A 21,714-nucleotide genomic window follows, 5' to 3' on the forward strand; every position below is an offset into this window, starting at 1 on the left:
AGAACACTAGGAACACGTCTATAAGGTTCTTAAAGCACTATAGGATACAAACCTTCTAGTAGAACCAGAAAAAAGTCACTTCTATGTCAAAGAAGTTGATTTCTTAGGATATACTATCTTACTAGGAGAAATTCAAATAGACTGTAAGAAGATATCGGCAGTATAAGATTAGCCAGTACCTACCACAGTTAAAGAAGTACAAAGCTTCCTAGGATTTGCCAACTACTACTGACGATTCATTAAAGACTTTAGCAAAATAGCTAATCCTCTTACGGAACTCACGAAGAAGGATAACAAGTTCATATGGCACGATAAGGCACAATAAGCTTTCGAAAAGTTACAGAATGCCATACTCAGCGAACCAGTCTTAATCATGTTTAACCCAAAAAAGGAAATTAAACTCAAAACCGACTCCTCGGATTTCGCATTAGGAGGACAAATCGGTCAACGAGATGATAAAGGTGTACTACACCCAATTGCCTTCTACTCACACAAACTACACGGAGCAGAACTCAACTACCCCATCTACGACAAAGAATTCCTAGCCATTGTCAACTGTTTCAAGGAATTCAGACACTACCTTATGGGAAGTCTCCACTAAATCAAGGTCTACACTGACCACCAGAACATATCTTACTTCGCTATAACCCAAGAACTTAACCAACGACAACTACGCTACGCTGAATACCTATGCGAGTTTGATTTCGTAATCATACACCGCAAAGGGTCCGACAATGGACGCGCAGACGCCATCAGCCGACGACCGGACTTCGAAGAAGGAGTTACGAGCAAAGCACAAGAGCAACTCCTAGAAAAGAACAACAACGGGCAATACCAGTTCACTACCCCCGCAAGAATGGTAGCTCGCATGACGAAAGAACCACACCTCAAAAACAATGAACAGGGAAGGATCCCCTGGGAAGAACATAAAAAATACCGAGACAAACTCAAAAAAGAACACCAAAAGAACCATGCTTCTTTCGAACAATTAATAAGAATACCCGCTACACACCTGCGATCCGAAGCAATACACATGTGGGCCGACGTAGCCCTAGGAGCATGCGACAAATGCAAACCCGAACCAATGTGCATCTACGGAGCCGCAAGGATTAAGTCAGTACACGAGAACGGCCCTAAGCGACACAGAAGTCTTCAGGAAACAATGAAAACCTTCGAAGATATGGGCTACGAAAACTACAACTTCTCGATAGAAGAGTACATCAAACAGTGCACGAAGTGCAACCCAGCCAAGAGAATCAGGCGAACCACCAAAGATAGCGACTTCCTTCGCGAATTTCATTCACATCCCCTACATGGACACCAAGGTGTCACAAAAACACTGAAACGACTACAAGAAAAAGGGTACAAGTATTCAAGACAAGACGTGGAAAAGATCATCAAACAATGCGACGTGTGCATGCGAACAAAAGCACAACGTCACAAACCCTATGGTACACTTTAACCCTTACCGGTAGCACAACGACCTTGGGACTCGATTACTATGGACTTCATAACCAAGTTACCTTTGTTAGAAGAACCCTTAACCGGAATCTTTCATGATAGCATTATGGTCATTGTCGACTAACTCACGAAATTTTCATACTACCTACCCTACAGAGAATCCACAGACGCAGAAGAACTTTCCTATATCTTTTATCAACATATCGTCAGTATACACGGACTACCAAACGAGATCCTATCAGACAGAGGACCAACATTCGCAGCCAAGTTTTGGCAAGCCCTCATGTTACACCTAGGACTTAATCACAGGCTGTCAACAGCCTTCAGACCCCAAACAGATGGACAAACAGAACAGATGAACCAAGTCTTAGAACAATACTAATGATGCTACATCAACTATGGACAAAACAATTGGGTTGAAAAGCTATCTGTTGCACAACTAGCTTACAACACCGCCTATAACGAAAGCACGAAGTTAACACCCGCCTATGCGAATTTTAGATTCACCCCAGACGCTTACTACAGCGAACAAGACGCACAAACAATCAACCCTGCTGCCATCCTTAAAGCAGATAAACTAAAAAATCTACACAAAGAAATGAAAACAGAACTTGAATTTGTTAGAAAAAGAATAAAAAAATACTATAACATAAAGAAGGTAGGAGGACTAACCTTTAAAGAGGGAGAGATAGTCTACCTAGCAACGAAAAACATATAAATAAAACAACCTTTACACAAATTGGACTACAAATACATCAGACTATACAAAATTATCAAGAAAATTTCAGAAAATAACTACAAACTAGACCTACCCCTGAAAGTTAGGCTCCATCTAATCTTTTACATTTCCTTACTTGAATTAGCAGCTGACACAATACAAGTTAAAGTTGGCAATAAACCCGAAGAAATCGAAGGACCAGAAGTCTACGAAGCAGAGGCAATTAGAGACATAAAGAAGGAAAATAAACAAACAATGTATTTGGTGAAATGGAGAAACTACCCAGAACACGAAAATACATGGGAACCACCAGAACACCTGCTTAAGGCCCAACGACTCCTGAGGAATTTCCACCATTAACGCCAAGGAAGAAAGAATCAGGCACAGCACTCCAATTAATAACACCGTGATCCTCCAACAACTGGATCTCGTTCAAAGCAGACTGCTCTGCTGCCTGCCGATCGACGGACTCACGATGCTCCAATTCTTCCAGCTCATCTAAATCTTCGCAACCCCGACGGACCATCTCCGCCGCCTTCTCACGCAAATGCTTCTCTTGACGACGCAACCTCTGAAGACGAGCTAAGGCATCCTGAAGATCTGCCTCAGCCTGCTCCTTCTGCTCATCAATACGATCCTTTTCACGGGATACCCGCGCGACTGTAAAAACATATCAGCAATAACACACCGACGTTCATTTTTTTCGCACACACAAGCCTGAGAAGTCACACCGCCAAAATCACAATTGGTGTATTTCTTGGAAACACAAAAATCGCAATGCTGTTTACCCTTAGAAACGATGCATTGAGGATGATTCGCACGAAAACAAGCGGAACAACGAGGCATCTCGAACCCAAACTTGTGAATCAAGTTGGAAATATCTTCGCGACGCTCAGCGACTACTCTGGGACGATTAACACGCTTGGAAACACGACTAGACATGTTGTCAGCACATGGAAAAATGTTTACAGGAGGAAGTTTGGAACCAACGTACGGAATTAGCGCTTGGTCGCTTTGCCGGCCTTGAGGACAAGACCTTGAAGAGGGGAGAGATCGTGTTACAACCCAACATGATTACGCACGTGCCTTATGCACCCCACCTTTTTCCTACCAATGACCTTTCACTTACCCTGTAGAAGTCGAACGCACGCCATTCGACTTACATGACCAACGGAGTCAAACCGACTCCGTTTGACTCTCGAACACAGTCGAACCGACCCCGTTTAACATACATACCTTTCATGTATATATACATTCATTTAGCACTAGATAGAACACTTAGCTCACCAGCTATCAATAAGACTTCTTTACCTAAATACGCCTAACCCGCTCTATTTACTATTAAGAGACGTAACACTTCGCAACGCTTAGTATCTACGCCCTACACATCTGCCAACATAAACCTAGTACAGACTAGTTTATCCCTTGGGAATTACAACCGTTACAAAACAGGCTTATGGTTGACAAATAGAGCATCTAACCAGATGCTCCATAACGCATATTTCCAAGACTGAGTTCTTTAACGCCTTTTACACTGCTGTTAAATCTACCTTCACTGGAAGTAATATCTGGGGAGGCTTTAAAGGCGCCAGGCTTGCTCCTTTTAACCCGGAAAATGTGATCTCAAAGCTTAATGTGCAGCTACAGACTCCAACACTGTTACGATCCAACAAGTAGATTAGTCACTCTGCATACGGCCCCACATTTTTCACCCAATCACGTTGTCAGAACAATCGACAACAATCAGTGCCAAGCCTTTACGATCAGCACTGATCCGACGCAATCAGTACTAATCCATCTAAATCAGCACTAATCCTAAGATAACCTCACTAATCACCTACAATTACCCAAGTATATATATACATTTATTTAGCATTAGTATACTTAGCTTAATAGCTATTAATAAAACCTCTTTACCTAAATATACCTAACCTGCTCTATTTACTATTAAGAAACGTAACACTTTGCCAACCGCTTAGTACAATGCCCTACAACTCTACCAACATAAACTTAGAATAGACTAGTTTATCCCTTAGAAAACCTAACCATTACACATTAATAGCTCTTATTCAGACTATACTGCGTTAACAACTAAGCAATATTATACTATCAAGATAACCAGCAACAACAGACCAGCACCTCCTTACACCAGAGAACCACCTAGCGCAGCCAAAATAATAGCAGAGATTCATTAACTACGCAATACTATTTGTAACCTGTAAGTATAGGTTAACAAATAAGGTACTAACCCAGCTAGAAATACAGTACCCTAACCTTAGGGAGGAAGGGACATTAGAGAAGCACTAAAACCCCCCAAGCTAAAACTATTTAAGGGACAAGCTACTAATATAATCCTATTCCTAACCCAAATAAAAGGATACTTCTACTTATTCCCTACTAAGCTAGATACCGCTACAAAGAAGGTACTTTTCACTATACCTTTAATCTAAGAAAATACTTAGGATTAGTTTAAACTAATCCTTAGGGATTACCTTAAGAACAACAAGATCATATAGAATTAAAAGACCATTAATATCTTTACTAACTAGAATAACTTTAAAAGTACACTTAAAGATAACTTTAGAGTAGTTAACAAAGAACAATAATGTGACGGTTGGGTTTTCCAAGGGATAAACTAGTCCGTTCTAAGTTTATGTTGGCAGATTCGTAGGGCGTATACTGAGCAATTGGCGAAGTGTCACGTCTCTTAATAGTGAATAGAGCGGGTTAGGCGTATTCAGGTAAAGATGTCTTATTGATAGCTGTCGAGCTAAGTGTACTAACTAATGCTAAATGAATGTATATATACTTGGGTGATTGTAGGTGATCAGTGAGGTTATCTCAGGATCAGTGCTGATTCAGATGGATCAGTACTGATCGTGTCGGATCAGTGCTGATCGCAAGGGCTTGGCACTGATCGTTGTCGATCGTTCTGATAACATGATTGGTGGAAAATGTGGGGCCATATGCAGGGTGACTAATCTACTTGTTGGATCGTAACAAATAAGCAGCCGCTGAAATTATAGTACTTAAACAGACTTACTTATATACCACTTACTCCGCTAAATTCCAACAACTTACCTCTAAGACCTAGTAGGACAATAAAGCTCTTATAGAAATCTACTACAGAGAACTAAAGGAGGAAGTTAAAGACAAACTCTATAAGGCAAATCAACCTAATAATATTACTAAGTACGTTACAATAGCAATTAAGATTAACAAACAATAGTATAAACGCAGACAAAAGAAGCAGAATACTACAAGAAAGGGTAGCAACTTTAACCCCTACTATCCTAACTAGTATCGCTATAATAACAACAATTATAGTAACCAACGCAATAACTCTTAACATTAATAACAACAACAAGGACTACAAAATAACACTTTATATAAAATGCAACCAGAACCTATAGCACTTACCGCCACTTAGTTACCTAATAACTATAGGCCAAACCAATAATAAGATATATCTAAGTGCAAATACTACAACTGCAATTAGTATAAATACATTGCTAAGCATTATCTAGAACCCAAGAAACTACAAAATACAAACTACAGTAAGCTATAAGTACTTAGAATTACTAACAGACTTAGCCCCTAAATAGTACAATAAACCTAAGTTTTAGGAATATACTGCACAGGATATAACATAGCCAACAAGACGGCAACGGCTAAGCCTAGACTACAGACCATGTAAGCTACATACCCAGCAAGCGCCTACAAACAGCCAAAGGAACACTTTAAAAGCCTTAAAGAAATCCAAGAATACTACAAACAAGAGGCAAAAGGTTAAAGCAGTAAAGCAAAAAGGGAACAAAATAGATAATACTACTATAAGTATAAGGAAACCCCTAACGGAAAAGCAAAGATTAAAGTAAGGAATAAACAAAGAAAACAGGAAAAATAAGCAAAGAAACTAGGGGAAACATAGATACTAGGTATAATGCAGACACCTAAGGAGCCTAAGTAGGCAATTAATAATATCCCTGTTAGAACAAAGGTTTAACAGAAAAAAGAACTAGTACTAGCAGAACAAGACGCCGCATACTAAAGCCAGCTTAGGCAACAACAGCACGCCTAAAGCATAGGATACAGAGAAGGAGCCGCACAAGCAACAGCAAGGAGCCTCCGCAAGCAAAACAAAACAATCGAAAACAAATAGAAGAAACCCTATCAGCCCCTATACAATAAACAAGGGTTAAGAATATTCTATAACCCAAAGGAAAGATGCATTTAGACAGCTAGGAAACACTGCAATACTTCTACAATAGAGAATCTCCACATTTAAGTATACTACATAGCAGAAGCAATAAACCCTCTACACTAAGAACTAAGGTTTAACACCAAGGATAACATCTAAATACTACCTACGAATAAAAAACATAATAAAATCTCATAGGTATTATATAAGTACTATTAGTATAAGACTTACCTTAAAGCTAAGAAAGACAATAATTGCTTTCTAGTTACAATTCTAGGAACACTAAACAATAAACCCTATATACCTAAAGAAACAATAGGATATTTAGCACATACTTAGTACAAAAGTCTTAGAGTAGCAGAGTTACAATTCAACCTAGCCTACTATTAATAGAAAGTAAAATAACAAGAAACCCTAAAGGATATTTAGTAGTAACTAAAGATAATTAAAGAAGCCAATCAAGAGTTCAAGGAACTCACACAGGGAAAATACAAACACCTAATAAAGAAAGATAATATACCCAAAGAATCAGAAGATACCAATAAACTAAGATGCATATAGAAAGCTAATAGACTTTACCTTACTAGTATCTACAACAATAAATTAGGAAAAGACAAATACCTTCTGTAATAAAGCCACAGAAGAGCAAAGCATAAGGTTAACAATATAGACTACAAAGTACTCTAGGAGCTACGTAAGATAGCAAGCCTAACTGCCTAGTACTACAAGTTCAGATCAAGGGGAGATAGCTAGATGCTTAGATTAACTGTAAAGTAAAGCAAAACTTTATAGATCTAAAAATAGTTATAGAGCTAGCGCTACTATAGAGGAAGAAACTACTACTATACCCGCTTATTAACGCAGAAGGACAACTTTTCAATTACAATAACAGAATAGTAGACTAAGAGACTAATCATCTCTACACCCACATCTAAGGGAAGATCTAATAAGAACATTTTAATATTATTCCATTGGGAGGATTAGTAGATGTTATTCTAGGAATACTATAGCTTAGAAGAACAAACCTACGCATAGACTAGACGAATAGCTAAGTTACGCTACTATATAACTTAAATAGCTATATACAAACAATTACAATAAATAACAAGAGATCTTAAACCCTAACCAGAGAGGATAGCATAGGTATACGTAGAAGAGAATATCTACTACCTCTAAAAGGAGTACAATACAAGCACAAGAAAGGCATAAAATAAAAAACATAAGTCTTAGATATCCTTAGCAAATAACATCCTATAAAGGAAGAAATTAATAAAGAACCAAGCCAAGACTAACTTAAGAATATTCCAAAGGAATACTAATAGTATAATAAACTATTTAACAAAGAACTAGATATAGGAATCCTAGAATACAGTTAGTAGGATTACGAAATTAACTTAACAAACAAAAACCTACTAATGTAAAAACTCTACCCCCTAAACTAAAGAGAACTACAGGTATAGAAGGAGTACATTAACAAGATGCTTAAAAAGGGCTATATCAGGGAATCTAGCTTATTAACAGCTTTATCTATATTCTTTGTACTAAAGAAGAACAGAGAAGACAAACTAGTCATCAACTATAGACCACTAAACGCACAAACAGTAAAGGACTAAACCCCACTTCTGCTTATAACGGAACTTAAGGATTAGTTACAAGGCAAGAAGATCTTTACTGCATTAAATCTTAAAGGAGTATACAATTTAATCCGCATTAAGAAAGGAGATAAATAGAAAACAGCATTTTAAACTAAATTTAGACTATTTAAATATATAGTTATACCCTTTAGCCTTACTAATACACTAGTAACATTCTAACAAATAATTAATAATATACTTTAATAGTACTTAGATATTTTTATAATATATTACCTTAATAACATCTTAATCTTCTTAGACAACAAAGAAGAATACAAAGAACATATTTACAAGATTTTATAAGCACTACAAGACACTAAGCTATTAGTTAAACCAGAGAAATATCACTTCTACGTTACAAAAGTAGACTTTCTAGGATATACAATTACACTAGGAGAAATCTAAATGTAAAAGGATAAGATCTCCTTAGTAGTAGAATAAAAGACCCCTAACAACATTAAGGAAATGCAAGCCTTTTTAGGTTTTACTAACTACTACTAACAATTTATTAAGGACTTTAGCAAAATTACTAACCTACTTACAGAGTTAACCAAGAAAGATCAAGACTTTGCTTAGAACAACAAGGCCCAAGAAGCCTTTAAACAAATCAAATAAGCCATCCTTAGCAAACTAGTATTAGTAATATTTAACCTAGAACAAGAAATCAAACTAGAGACCAATACATCCAACTTTACGCTAAGAGGACAGATTAGATAACAAGATAACAATAGGAAGTTACACCCTATCGCGTTCTACTTGCATAAGTTACACAGAGCAGAACTTAACTACCCTATATACAATAAAGAGTTCTTAGCAATTTTTAACTACTTTAAAGAATTTAGATACTACCTTATAGGAAGTAAACACCAGATTAAGGTATACACAGATTACAAGAACATTATCCACTTTACAACAACATAAGAACTTAATAAACAACAAACTAGGTACGTAGAATACCTATGTAAGTTCAACTTTATTATTATCTACAAGAAAGGATCAGACAATAGAAGAGCTAACGCAATTAGCTATTAACTAGACTTCAACATAGGAACAGTTAAAGCTAAGGAACAACTCCTTAAGCCTAATAACAAAGGATACTACAGGCTTACACAGCTAGCGCAAGCGCTAGGACTTATTACAAAGTAACAAGGAAAGGAAGCACATTAAAGCAAGAAATAGAAGATAGACATCTAGACTAATACAATAGAATGCAACCTGTAAGAACTAATTAGCTACAGAGCTACCATAAAAGAATACAACAACAGGATATATATACCAGAAGATAAGTAACATAATTTAGTACGGGATATATATAAACATCCCCTATATAGCCACTAAGGTATTACAAAAACATAGAAATAAATTACAGAATACTTTAATTAGGAAGAAAGTAGGAAGACTGTAGAAGAAGTAATTAAGAAATACAATATATACACAAGAACCAAGGTATAATAATACAAGCCTTACAGAGAACTATAGCCACTACTAGTAGCCTAACAACTATAGGATTTAATTACAATAGATTTTATTACTAAACTACTACTATCTAAAGAACCTTTAACTAGAATCTTCTACAATAGTATACTAGTTGTAATTAATTAATTAACCAAGTTCTACTATTACATCCCTTACTAGGAAGCAATAGATGCAGACTAAATAGCTTATATTCTCTACAACTGAATATTCTAAGACTACAGAGTACTAATGGAAATCCTTACAGATAGAGGACCTATATTTGCTAGTAAGTTTTAGTAAGCATTTACAGTACTTATCGGATTAAATTACTAACTATCTACGGCATTTAGGCTACAGATAGACAAATAAACTAAAAGAATAAATCAAGTACTAGAATAATATTTATATTACTACATTAACTATAAACAGAATAATTAGGTTGAAAAGTTACCTATTACCCAGTTTACCTATAATACAGTATACAATAAAAGCACAAAGATAACTCCAGCCTACGCTAATTTTAGATTTATACCTAATACTTACTACAATAAACAAGACCCAAAGAGTATTAACCCTGCTACTATACTTAAATTAAATAACCTTAAGAATTTATATAAATAAATAAAGAAGGAACTTAAGGAAGTAAGAAATAAGATACACTAATACTACAATAAGAAAAAGATTAAAGGACTAATCTTTAAGGAGGGAAATATAATCTACCTATCTACAAAGAATATTAAGATAAAACAACTATTATATAAACTTAATTATAAGTATATTAGACTATACAAAATTAAGGAACTAATTAAGAAGGATATCTATAGACTAGACTTACTACCTAAAGTTAAACTACACCTAGTCTACCACATTTTATATCTTAAGTTAGCTGCTAATATAATCTAAATTAAGACAGGTAATAAACCTAAAGAAATTAACAAACTAGAACTCTATAAAGCAAAAGAAATTAGAGATATAAAGAAGATTAACAGGCAAACAATATATCTAATTAAATAGAAGAACTACCTAGAAAACGAAAATACATAGGAACTACTAAAACACCTTACTAATGCCCAGTAACTCCTAAAGAACTTCTACTACTAATGCCAGAGGACCAAGAAGAAGGATTAATAAAGGAACCAAGGCCCAGGGACTTAAGAGTATCCTGCTCTGAAATAGTAAACTAATCTACGTATAAACTATTAGATTGAGCAAGTTCTAACGCCACTGCCTTATCCTTCTCTGCCTTTTCCAACTTATCCATTAAGTTCAAACCACGCTAAATTATATTTAGACCTTTCTCTTCTACCTAACGGCGCTATTGCCATAGGCAAGTAATTTTTAAAAATTAAGCATTTATTAGATTATAAATATAAGTAAACTCTACCTAAAGCTACATTAACTCTTCTTTAGTAGTCTCCTCTTCCCGCTTAAGATAACGCTTTTCATCAATAATTTTACAAGCTAACGTTATTAGTATAACAAATTATCACTAAGAGTCAGAAAAATCACTTACCAGCTACCATTAATAACCCATAACCATCACAAGAGTAACCCGCTGTAACACAAGGTTCACAACGGTTTAACTTATCCGGGTTCAAGACACAGTTACTTTCGCAACCACAAGTCACGCAATTAGTACAAGGTATTCTGGAAGCGCTAAAAGCAGTTAAAAGACTTAAGAGCACACAACGATTTTCAGTTAACGTTTTCTTTAATTTTACTACACGGTTAGATATCTTAAAGGGATTACAGGTTTAAGTTTGCTTACTAAGGGTAACTAACAACGAAAATGTTATGAACTAGGCCTTAAGGATAAGGCCTTAAGGAGGAGAGAGATTATATTACGATCTAACAAGTAGATTAGTCACTCTGCATACAGCCCCACATTTTTCACCCAATCACATTCTTAGAACAATCAACAACAATCAGTGCCAAGCCTTTACAATCAGCACTGATCCAACGCAATCAGTACTAATCCATCTAAATCAGCACTAATCCTAAGATAACCTCACTGATCACCTACAATCACCCAAGTATATATATACATTCATTTAGCATTAGTACACTTAGCTTAACAGCTATTAATAAAACCTCTTTACCTGAATACGCCTAACCCGCTCTATTTACTATTAAGAAACGTGACACTTCGCCAACCGCTTAGTACAACGCCCTACGACTCTGCCAACATAAACTTAGAACGGACTAGTTTATCCCTTGGAAAACCCAACCGTCACATCAGGACTCCAAGGCTTCAAGCTAAAGATAGGCTCAACCTCGACAGTAGACTGTCGATCCTGGCTCTGCTGCTAGAGCTCGGCTTCCCCGTGGCGGGTGATTTCTCAAAGATGGCGCCAGGAAGAAACCAGGTGCAGTCTTGCATACACAGAGCCGTTGTGAAGCTTGATGAGGAAGGTACCGAGGCCGCTGCGGCTACAGTCGTTCTCATGGCGAAGACGAGGAGTCTAGTGATCGACTTCGAGATTCTGTTGTTTGACAGGCCGTTTGCATTTTCCATTTTCTTAGATGAATCGGATGCAGTGATTCTTACGGGGTTATTTTTGGGAGATAGTGTAGGTGGACGAGAGGCCAATGTGTGAGAGGGAGGATAAGTACGTTATGTTTCAGAATCCATGAAAGCGTTCTGTCAATATTCGACTTCATCTTTCCATTACATCATACTAGAGTAGCTAGAAGGATATCGCTATAACAGTCACACACGCAATTATCCAAAATGCACACGGTGACAGATTTGTTACGATCTCTGATTCTCTGATGTGTCTTATTGGATGTGTGTATGTTCTTGGTTTAGTTGTTTCCCCGCTCTAAGTCCCATACACATCTTTATACTGGGGTTTGACTGAAGTATCACTGCTATAACGATCGCACGCCCCATTATGTAAAATACACAACGTGACAACAAAACGGGGGATTTCTGTTGGATTGGCGCCTGCGTACGGATAGAAGGGAGTTTGCCCTTCGTTATAACAATATGTGTGGCGTGTGGCTGTGAAAGCATCAAGAATCGACCAACGCCCCCGCACTCTGACGAGAGAAAATGGACAAGGCATCATCAAGACTTCAATCAATAAGATCACGAGTTTCTGCTCCATAATCAATTGAATTCACCCCATCGTGCACTCAATATATGTACCGCGTATCCAATAATTTCAGATTTTCGACGAACAATTTTATCATCAAAATGGAGACGCAAACCGAGCACCCCCACGTCATATCCGACCTGGAGTCAAATGTTCTACGGCCCCTTGAGAGGATCCCCACCTACCTGCAGCCGAGCATGCCTCTCCGCGAACGACTTCATCATTTCACCTTCGCCTGGTACACCGTAACGTAAGTTCGCAAGGGCTAAATGCTGGACGTTGATCCGCCTCCGCTCCGCTAAACTGTTCATGCAGTATGTCCACGAGCGGCATCGCCGTTGTCTTGGCCATGTCGCCCCATCGGTTCACCGGCTTAGACATCATTGGCCTTACTATCTTTCTGCTAGATCTCCTGTTATTCTTCTTCATCACTATTGCAATCATCCTCCGCTTCATATTGCACCAGCACACCTTTGGGAAGGCGTTCACACATCCACGAGAGGCCCTTTTCATCTCGACGTTTTTCCTCTCGATTGCGGCCGTTCTGTCGAATATGCAGTTATACGGAGAGCTTTTCCTGGCCGAGTCGGCTAAAAGTGGCATGGCGAGATTTCTAGGAGGGGCATTCTGGGCCTATCTGACCCTCACGTTCATCGTCTCCGCCCTCCAGTATCATCTCCTATTTACTGTCAGGGAGGATCGCCGCCTCACCGTCAACTCCATGACACCGTCCTGGATCCTTCCCATATTTCCCATTATGCTCACTGGAACCCTTGCCGGTGTTTTTTTGAAGGCTCAGCCGGTGCATCAAGCCGCCTCAATGCTTTATGCGGGTTTAGCAGCTCAAGGTTTGGGGCTGCTGATATCAGTGTTCATGTACTCTACTTACTTATCACGACTGATGGCCTTCGGACTTCCGATCCAACGGCCCGGTATGTTCATTGCCGTAGGCCCTCCAAGCTTTACGTGCGCGGCATTAGTAGCCATGACTTCGGACACACCCAGAATCTTTACCTATCTGTCCAGCTCTGAAGTATCAATCTTAGCAGGCCTTGACGATCCGATAATGTTGGCTGCTAGTGTCCGCATTGCTGCCGTCAATGGGTCGATATTCTTATGGGGACTTGGTTTTTGGTTCTTCACCTTGGCTATGGCTGCCGTCCTTATGGGTATGCCTGATCGACGATTTCACCTCAGCTGGTGGAGTTTTGTCTTTCCCAATGTTGGTTTCACAATCGCCTCTATCCGAGTAGGGCATGCAGTTAGCAGCGGCGGTATTTTATGGATGTCCACGGTGATGACGCTGTCCCTTTTCCTCGCTTGGGCTTTCATCGCTTTCCGCTGTGTAAGAGCTGTATATAAACGCGAGATTGTGTGGCCTGGTCATGACGAGGATTCAAACTGACCTGCGGCCTCGAAGCTGAGTAAAGCTTGTTGGCAGCAGCGCTGCGCTCAATTCAAGTTCAAGTAACTTTAAGGCCAAATGCAGCAATATGATTGGAGAACTTGATCAAGTTCAATTCAATTATCTCAAGTTATCCAATTAAAAAGCCGGATTCTTGCATTAAAGTTACTTGAACTTGAATTGAGCGCAGCGCTGGTTGGCAGCGTAGCAAGTGGTGATTCATGGGCTCAAAAGGCTTCGCCCAATGGCATGGCAACATGTGCATGGCAGGTAAATACGGCAAGCTCTTAAGCAGCGTAGCTTGACTTGCGTATTGTGCTATCGCGCGCTAGCGTGGTGTTCATATTCATATTCACACAAAGTGTGCTAGAATATCGCCCTAGCAATTAGCACGATTGATATCAGTAAAGCGCTCTAGCACCTATAAGTTTGGTTTTCTCTCGATGAGTGGTGCGGAAATAGCGACGAAGCTAGATGATTCAAAAAGCAGATCGCCAGGTGATGATCTAGCCAGGGTGAATCTAGCTCTCAAAGCTATTCAGAAAGACCAGAATCTAAGCATACGGGCCGCAGCGAAGATCTACGGGGTGTCGGATCGAACCATTCGCCAACGACGCAATGGCTCTGCTGCACAACACGATACTATACCCAATTCGAGGAAGCTTACACAGTTAGAAGAAGAGGCCATTCTCCATCGTGTGATTGAGTTGTGCACACGATCTTTCCCGCCTAGATTACGTGGCGTGGAAGATATGGCCAACCAACTGCTTCGCACACGCGACGCGTCGGCTGTTGGTAAGAACTGGGCCTCTAACTTCGTTAGACGCCGGCCAGAGCTCCGTATGCGTTTTTCTCGGAAATTTGATTATCAGAGAGCTAAATGCGAAGATCCGAAGGTTATTTCTGAGTGGTTTGCACTCGTATGGAACGTTAAAGCCAAGTATGGCATACTAGATGAGAACACATACAACTTCGATGAGACTGGGTTTATGATGGGTATCATCTTCGCATACATAGTGGTCACTACCTCAGATAGCCGTAGCAAGGCCAAGCTGGCACAGCCCGGCAATTGAGAGTTGGCAACGGTGATCCAAAGCGTGAATGCGCAAGGTTGGGCCATCCCGCTATTCATCATCCTAGTCGCGCAGTACCACCTAGCCAACTGGTACACAGAGAGTAAGCTTCCAGCCGACTAGATAATCACAACTACAGACAATAGCTAGACTACCAACGAAGTATGCCTGGATTAGATTAAGTACTTCAATAAGCATACAGCAAGTTATACGAAAGACACTTATCGGCTGTTGATCTTTAATAGATATAAGAGCTACCACTCTACCGTTTTTAAGCTCTACTGCAAAGAATATAATGTTATTACACTCTGCATGCCTTCTCATTCCTTTCATTACCTCCAGCCGCTAGACGCTAGGTATTTTAGGCCAATAAAGAAGGCATATAGTTAACAGATCAAGGATTCAATGCAAGCACATATTACAAACATAAGCAAGGTCAAGTTCCTTCGCGCATTTTGCAAGGCCTTCTTTACTTCTATAACAGAGAAAAACATACAGGGAGGCTTTATGGGAGTTAAACTTGTGCTGCATGACCCGGAAAGGGTTCTTTCTAAACTAAATATACAAATACGGACTCCAATACCTACCCTACCCCCTTCAACCTCCAGCTAACCCTTGGATCCCCAAGACGCCCTAGAACCCTTTAGAAGCCAACTTGCAGTCAGAACTAATCAAGACTTGTATATCCAATCACCAAAATAGCTCCCCAACGTTAATAATTAATGCAGTTAATCAGTTTGCAAAAGGCACAAAAGCAATAATGCATTAGGTAGCCCTCGTAAAGCGGAGGTCTTCTCCCTTCGTAAGGCTAACGAAGCCCTTAGCAAACGCCAGAGAGCTAAAAGAGCATGCGTAAGACTAGGAGGATTACTTACTGTGCAAGACGTATAGGATTTACTGGCTAAAAAGGCTGCAGATGAGAAAACACCCCAGGAAAGGCAATATAATAGTAGTTATGCGGGAAGTGCCCGTTCAAAGTCGCGGCGCTGTAGCACTTGCGGTAAAGCTGGGCATAATGCGTAAACTTGCCCAGAGACTGCTGAATTATCGGCATTATCTATTTCCGATGTAATTGTTGTTGATTATTAGTGCAATGGCGGTGTAATTGAGGATAATTGCTGAGCAGTGCTGGAAAGTGCGGCGCTCGCTTATGGATTACTTAACTTGTACTAATAGTTGAAATACAGACTTCATATTTGATTTATTATGGCTATCAGGATTTCATATCGCTAAACACTTTGTGGACCTCTCGAGATATAGGTCAACATCTATTTTAATATTTTATTAGCCTACGTTCGAAAGCCGAGATACTATAGATGTCGATGCGAACATAATCAGCCCACACTGGCTCTGCCGAACATTCCAGAATTTCCTTATGATCGTACAACCACAACAACGTGATCTGACAAAGTCACCGCAGCACTACTCGGACCGTAAGAAGCACGTAATCAGTCAAAGGGTCACATATGATCTTGTGAGTATCAGAGGCGGCGTTGAATAAGGCCACCTTGTATTTCTTAATATGAAACTTGCAGAGAGCGTGTATTATGAACAGACTAGAGGAGTAGGGACCGAAACATGCCATAGATCTCCAGAAGAAACATCCGACACAAATAAAAGCGATGAGGTATGATACACTCAGCGAAACCTAAACCACGGTGCCCGTATATTGTTGCAGTCGTAGATCGGTTTAATCAATATGGACGCGGCGGGACTCATGCTTCTTGATCTTCGGTACAATAATACTCAGTATCCCGTCTTGAAAGCTAGCGTTGACACTATCCTGATCCACATGAGACGGGAAGCTGAAGGTGCGGGAAAACTCGCCGACTCTACGTTCAGCAAGCCAATACTTCGTCTTGTCGTCATGTTTGTCCCCCTTTTCTGGCTGTTGAGTCTGCGATTTACTGTGCTCTTCATCATCCCCTTTAATAGCTCCTTGCACAGATGGGCCTTCGATAAAACCTGCAGGAGGATTCCCTGAGGTATAGGTTCGCTCGGACTTTCCACGGACGACCAGTGTCTGCGGCTCAGTAAACTCGATGTGCACCTCCTTCTTGTTCATACCAGGAAGCTCGCCATGGAGTTCGTAAGCACGAGGTGTCTCACAGATATCAAACTTGGGTTGCCAGTGGATCATTCCTGTGTTATGAGTATTCTGATCTCTTCGGGAGTATGTGTCGTAATCGTCGAGAAGTCGAAAGAGCGGGTGAAAGGAGGAATCAGAACTATAGAGGCTGCGAGGGAAAAGCGCCATCGTGCGTACTTTGTTGACAATGAAATATGGAAAGATGCGCTTGTTGATGAGTAGACCGCCTGCAGTTTTGCGCGCTTGTTGAGAAAGTAGTGGTCTGCAGGGATACATGGAACTCTTTTATAGCTCGTTGTTCTGAAAGCTAACTGCAAAGGGTGTCTATAGCATTAGAGGAGGCAGAGTCTTTATGCCTAGCTAGAGCGGACGCTCCATGACTACAGAAAGGATTTGCTCATCGTCAATGTGTTGTAAGCTCAACATGATTCGACATGATCTAATGCTATGTTTTGAAGTGATGGTTGCCTCCAGATGCAGCGCTAGGAATGCCCCAAGTATGAACCGTAGGATCATGTAAATGATCTGACTTCTAGACAGCATTTTTGGCACTGTAATAATGACGTGTTTTCTCATCGACTTAACTATCTGTGATCTGATCCAAGACGACTTAGTTGACACCTACACACAGCTTCTCCGTCTGACCGCGGTCTTACCCCGCAATTGCCATCACGCCATTCCAGGTCTTAGGCCCAGTGGCGTAAACTATCGCATGGCTAGCAGTGGGTCGAGGTAAAGGGGTTGTCTAAAGGGCATTAGGTGATTGTTCTCTGCGGACTAGTCACACGATCCAGTCAAGTAACACCAACAGCTAGGTGAGATGGTAGCTATCTGGTCCACTACTATTTCGTTGTAGCTATTCTTGAACCATATCTACTAAGCGTCGAGACTGTGCCATTTTGCCAGCTTGGTGCACCTAATCCTGGGCATGTTGTCTCTTTTCATTTGACTCCACATGCCCATCTCGAAGACCAAAGAGGGCCAAACCGCCTCGTTCTCACATATCCTTGTTTACTCTTATATACAACATGCCTTTAGATCTAGAAAGCTGTCCAGAAACCGTTGTCGAATGCTTTGTTCAGCTGCTAGACCTGGACGATATTTGCAATCTTCGCCTTAGCTGCAAATCACTTGCCTTGAAGTCCTCTCAGTATCGTTTCAGGACATTCTTTCGTTCGAAACATATCAACGTCACGGTTGATGCTCTACGAACATTCGCTCAAGGTACTCAAGCTGGGGGTCTTCGATCTCTAATCCAGGAATTGTACCTCGAAGGTATCGTCAAGGAATACGAAAACCGGAAACCGTGGAGGCAAAAAGATTGGCAAAAAGAGGAAATAAGTAGGACACAGGAAGTCAATCTACTTAGCCAAGCATTCAATGGGCTTGTAAAATACAGCAAGAACAGAAGTCTTCGGTTGCTTACACTACGAGTAGCCATTGTCCGTAACAGCGAAGAAACGATTTTACCTGCTGATGCAGGACCCTTAGTCTCCTTGCAGAAGAGTATGTGGCTATGCACAATGTACACGTTTGATACAGCTTTGTATGCATTAGCTGCGAGCAACTTGCGAATCGACAGTCTCAACATCTTCAACCAACCGGATATGCAGCGTCCTAGCCTGGCCTGCGATCAAATCAATGCGATCGACTGGAATGACTCCGGTTTTTCCAAATCTTTTGCGACCCTCAGGTCATTATCCATAAGCCTTTCCACTCGGATTTTCACGTTATGCAGAGCTATACATGAGAACAAGCATGGCGTGGGGCGATCCTCCAAGAAGGATGTGGCCGAGGTCCAAGCAGAAGCTGAAGATGAAAACGACTTTGTCGGTCTTTCAAGACTCCTCCGGCTGTGTAACCAACTCGGAAATCTGGAAATAGATTATTTTCGGAACCTAAGGGGTTATTCGGACTTGGCTGATTATTTCTACTACGAAAGGATACTACAGCGCGTAGTCGAGCTGGATAGGCTACCTATCCTGAAGCGTTGTAAGCTTTCTGGGATTTCTGCAGAAGAGACGGACCTGCTTGAATTTATCCAGCGGACACGAGTCCGTGAGTTATCCTTGGAGAAGGTGATACTGTGTACAGGAACATATCGGTCAATCTTCGATTACTGTACCAGTAGGGTTGCAAGTATGACGAAGATACACTTTGACACTTTATATGAGACTATATATGAGAGGCCTCATCGCGAGAAAATGATTTTTTTTGCCGGTGGCGGAAAGTCTAGGATTGGTTTTCCTTCCGCATCCGCTACTGAAAGGCTGGACCGAGAAGGCGATAGTGTTAGGACTTCTATCACTTACTATATCTCACCACGAACACTGATCGACAATCCTTGGATCCCGGAGTGGAGGAGGTTCAGACGCGCGGAAGATGGCGCATGATTGTGTAGGGTTAGGTTTTAAGCGGTTCTTCTTTTCCGCGATTGAAATCTTTGATTGAATGTATGTTACAGTGCAGTGGCCATTGAACATGTCATAGTTCTGGCCGTGTCAAATATATAACTCCTGTTAGCCATGCTTAATAACCGTTGGTACACTTCCTTCCAGTCTAAGTAAAGATTGCAACTTTAAAATGTACTATTCTCACCGGAAATGCTCGTAAGCAGATAGAATACAGGATCGAAAACCCAGCTGCTTAGGAATTTGTCAGGTGAATTGGAAACGCACTGATGACATATTTAGGATTAATGCATCTAGCCTTATCCCAAATCTTCGCGTTCAACCTGAGAAGTTGACTTTTGTTCCAAGGTGCTAATTAAGACCCCCGAATGTCAGTATCATTGTAGAGACGACCAAGGACCATACCACAGACCAAGATATAAGTATACTACGTAAAGCTTAGCCACGTCTATGACTAACGTTATTCAGAGTAATCTAATGCTTCAGTTTAAGTGGGAAGGGCAAAGAAGGAAGCAAATCTTGACGTAAGAACACGAGGGCACTTTCAAGTACGTCCTTGGCCATTGCGTCGTCCCATAAACTCTTAGCCAGCGCTCTTTCTTAGGGAAATCGGACAATGATATATATAACTATCAATTTGGTAAGATTAGTGGAAGAGGCAACATCGTCGAGAAACAATATGGAACTGTCAAAATTACAAATTGAAGATGGGGGAGGAATGGCACCTCCGGCACTATGCCTAAGCGTTTACGACAAAGCAAGACGCATGTTACTGATGAATCTTTATCTGTAACTATAAAGCAGCGGAGTCCTCCTTCAGGGTCGTGGGAGGATAAGAATGAGACGACTGGCGCTTGCGAGGAGGACGACAATGGAAGGCAACCGTTTATCTTGTTTGGAAGTACAACCAGAAGATCAAGCACAAGATGTAGATTATTTACAGAAGTATTCACAAAGCTAGTCTCCCCTTTTTTATATTAGTCGCTTGTTCTTTCCGTGTTAACGGCTTAAACGCGACCTAGAGGCTCTATACTTTTATTGTATGTTGAAATTACTCGAAAAGAGAAAAGTATTATGAGATACCGGCATGAGGATCTTCTACGAGGCTGTTATATCCACAACCCCACTACTTCCTTAAATACGGGAGGACTAGTTAGTAGAAAAAGGTATTATCCAACAGACACACAGCCAAATCCAACCCCCCCGCATAGGAATTCAATTACTTAATAAGCAATAAAATATTCGTAGTATACATAGGTGCCTGCGACCTTGTGGCCGCAGGTGATTCTGATATTCGAACGTGGCGCGTCAGATTAATCGCCGCGGGTTTTGGGCTGGCATATTGGCTAAGATGATCACTGTACTTTCGCTTTCCGATGCTGTCTCTCCGCCAAGTTCGAACGAACGGCCTAGCCCGTCAGGTGAAAGTGCCTCCCACATGCATGTGATGTTCGTATTAACCCATAGCAAAGTCCATAATTAGCCCTAAGCCGCAGGCTAAGGTGGAAGGCCCCACAGGCTTCGCACCGACGGCCAACTCGGTGTCCGTGGGGCGCTCTCTCTTTCCTGCCCAGTCAGTGCTGAGATCCCGTCTTTTGTCTGTAGCGGCGCTAATCTCTCCAGGATTGGTTCCGCGGCCCGTCACAGATTTCCCCCAGGTCCACCCGTTGATCCTGGAAACTACTGGGTAGGTAGGGGCCTAGAGACCGGCCCCACTTAGCTTGTGGTATCACTCCGCAAGCTCCGTGCCTAAGCACGGGGGGTTCATTGACTGGGAAAAGGGTCTGCTGACAGGGAAAATTGGGGTACCTCAATTTGGCTGCAAAACCCGCCAAATGAAGGTACCGACTTTCCCTCGGTTAGTAACATAATTCAGACCGGACTAACCCCTCCATCTGCATCTACGGGACAAATGCATCATAACCACAACACCATAATATCATCAAAATCAGGTATGTTATTCATTCTTTTTCGCAACAACTAAGACATCCTACCTAACTTCAATAGTATCTTTAACTGATATATCATCATCATCTTCTTCTTCTTCTTCTTCTTCTTCTTCTTCTTCTTCTTCTTCTTCTTCTTTCTTCTTCTTCTCTTCTCTCTTCTTCTTCTTCTTCTTCTTCTTCTTCTTCTTCTTCTTCTTCTTCTTTCTTCTTCTTCTTCTTC

General features: G+C 40.7%; 5 protein-coding genes across 5 annotated transcripts; 3 read left to right on the forward strand and 2 right to left on the reverse strand.

Moving 5' to 3' along the window:
• The first annotated feature begins 11,575 nt into the window (after window positions 1-11,575).
• On the forward strand, window positions 11,576-12,079 carry B0J16DRAFT_331636 (uncharacterized protein). The gene has a single exon (XM_046126610.1). It carries the CDS (start codon window positions 11,815-11,817, stop codon window positions 12,064-12,066), a length of 252 nt encoding a protein of 83 aa, XP_045990777.1. The 5' UTR covers window positions 11,576-11,814; the 3' UTR covers window positions 12,067-12,079.
• A 461-nt stretch (window positions 12,080-12,540) lies between these two features.
• B0J16DRAFT_331637 (voltage-dependent anion channel) lies at window positions 12,541-14,094 on the forward strand. Its single transcript, XM_046126611.1, has one exon. The coding sequence runs from the start codon at window positions 12,884-12,886 to the stop codon at window positions 13,970-13,972; it is 1,089 nt and encodes a 362-aa protein (XP_045990778.1). The 5' UTR covers window positions 12,541-12,883; the 3' UTR covers window positions 13,973-14,094.
• Window positions 14,095-16,735: 2,641 nt separating this feature from the next.
• B0J16DRAFT_259874 (HSP20-like chaperone) lies at window positions 16,736-17,302 on the reverse strand (the record flags this gene model as incomplete). Its single annotated transcript, XM_046123226.1, has 1 exon — window positions 16,736-17,302. One exon carries the CDS (start codon window positions 17,300-17,302, stop codon window positions 16,736-16,738), a length of 567 nt encoding a protein of 188 aa, XP_045990779.1.
• A 653-nt stretch (window positions 17,303-17,955) lies between these two features.
• Window positions 17,956-19,527, forward strand: B0J16DRAFT_360648 (uncharacterized protein; the record flags this gene model as incomplete). The annotated part of the gene is made up of 2 exons (XM_046129714.1): window positions 17,956-19,192; window positions 19,229-19,527. Exons 1-2 carry the CDS (start codon window positions 18,163-18,165, stop codon window positions 19,525-19,527), a joined length of 1,329 nt encoding a protein of 442 aa, XP_045990780.1. The 5' UTR covers window positions 17,956-18,162.
• Window positions 19,528-21,001: 1,474 nt separating this feature from the next.
• B0J16DRAFT_315414 (uncharacterized protein) lies at window positions 21,002-21,714 on the reverse strand (the record flags this gene model as incomplete). Its single annotated transcript, XM_046125248.1, has 2 exons — window positions 21,002-21,218; window positions 21,540-21,714. Coding segments are annotated over 2 exons (392 nt in total), but the record flags the coding sequence as incomplete, so codon positions are not given.

Source organism: Fusarium flagelliforme (genome assembly GCF_020744385.1).
Source record: "Fusarium flagelliforme strain FIESC 12 MPI-CAGE-AA-0113 chromosome Unknown B0J16scaffold_1, whole genome shotgun sequence".
Classification (NCBI taxonomy): Eukaryota; Fungi; Ascomycota; class Sordariomycetes; order Hypocreales; family Nectriaceae; genus Fusarium; species Fusarium flagelliforme.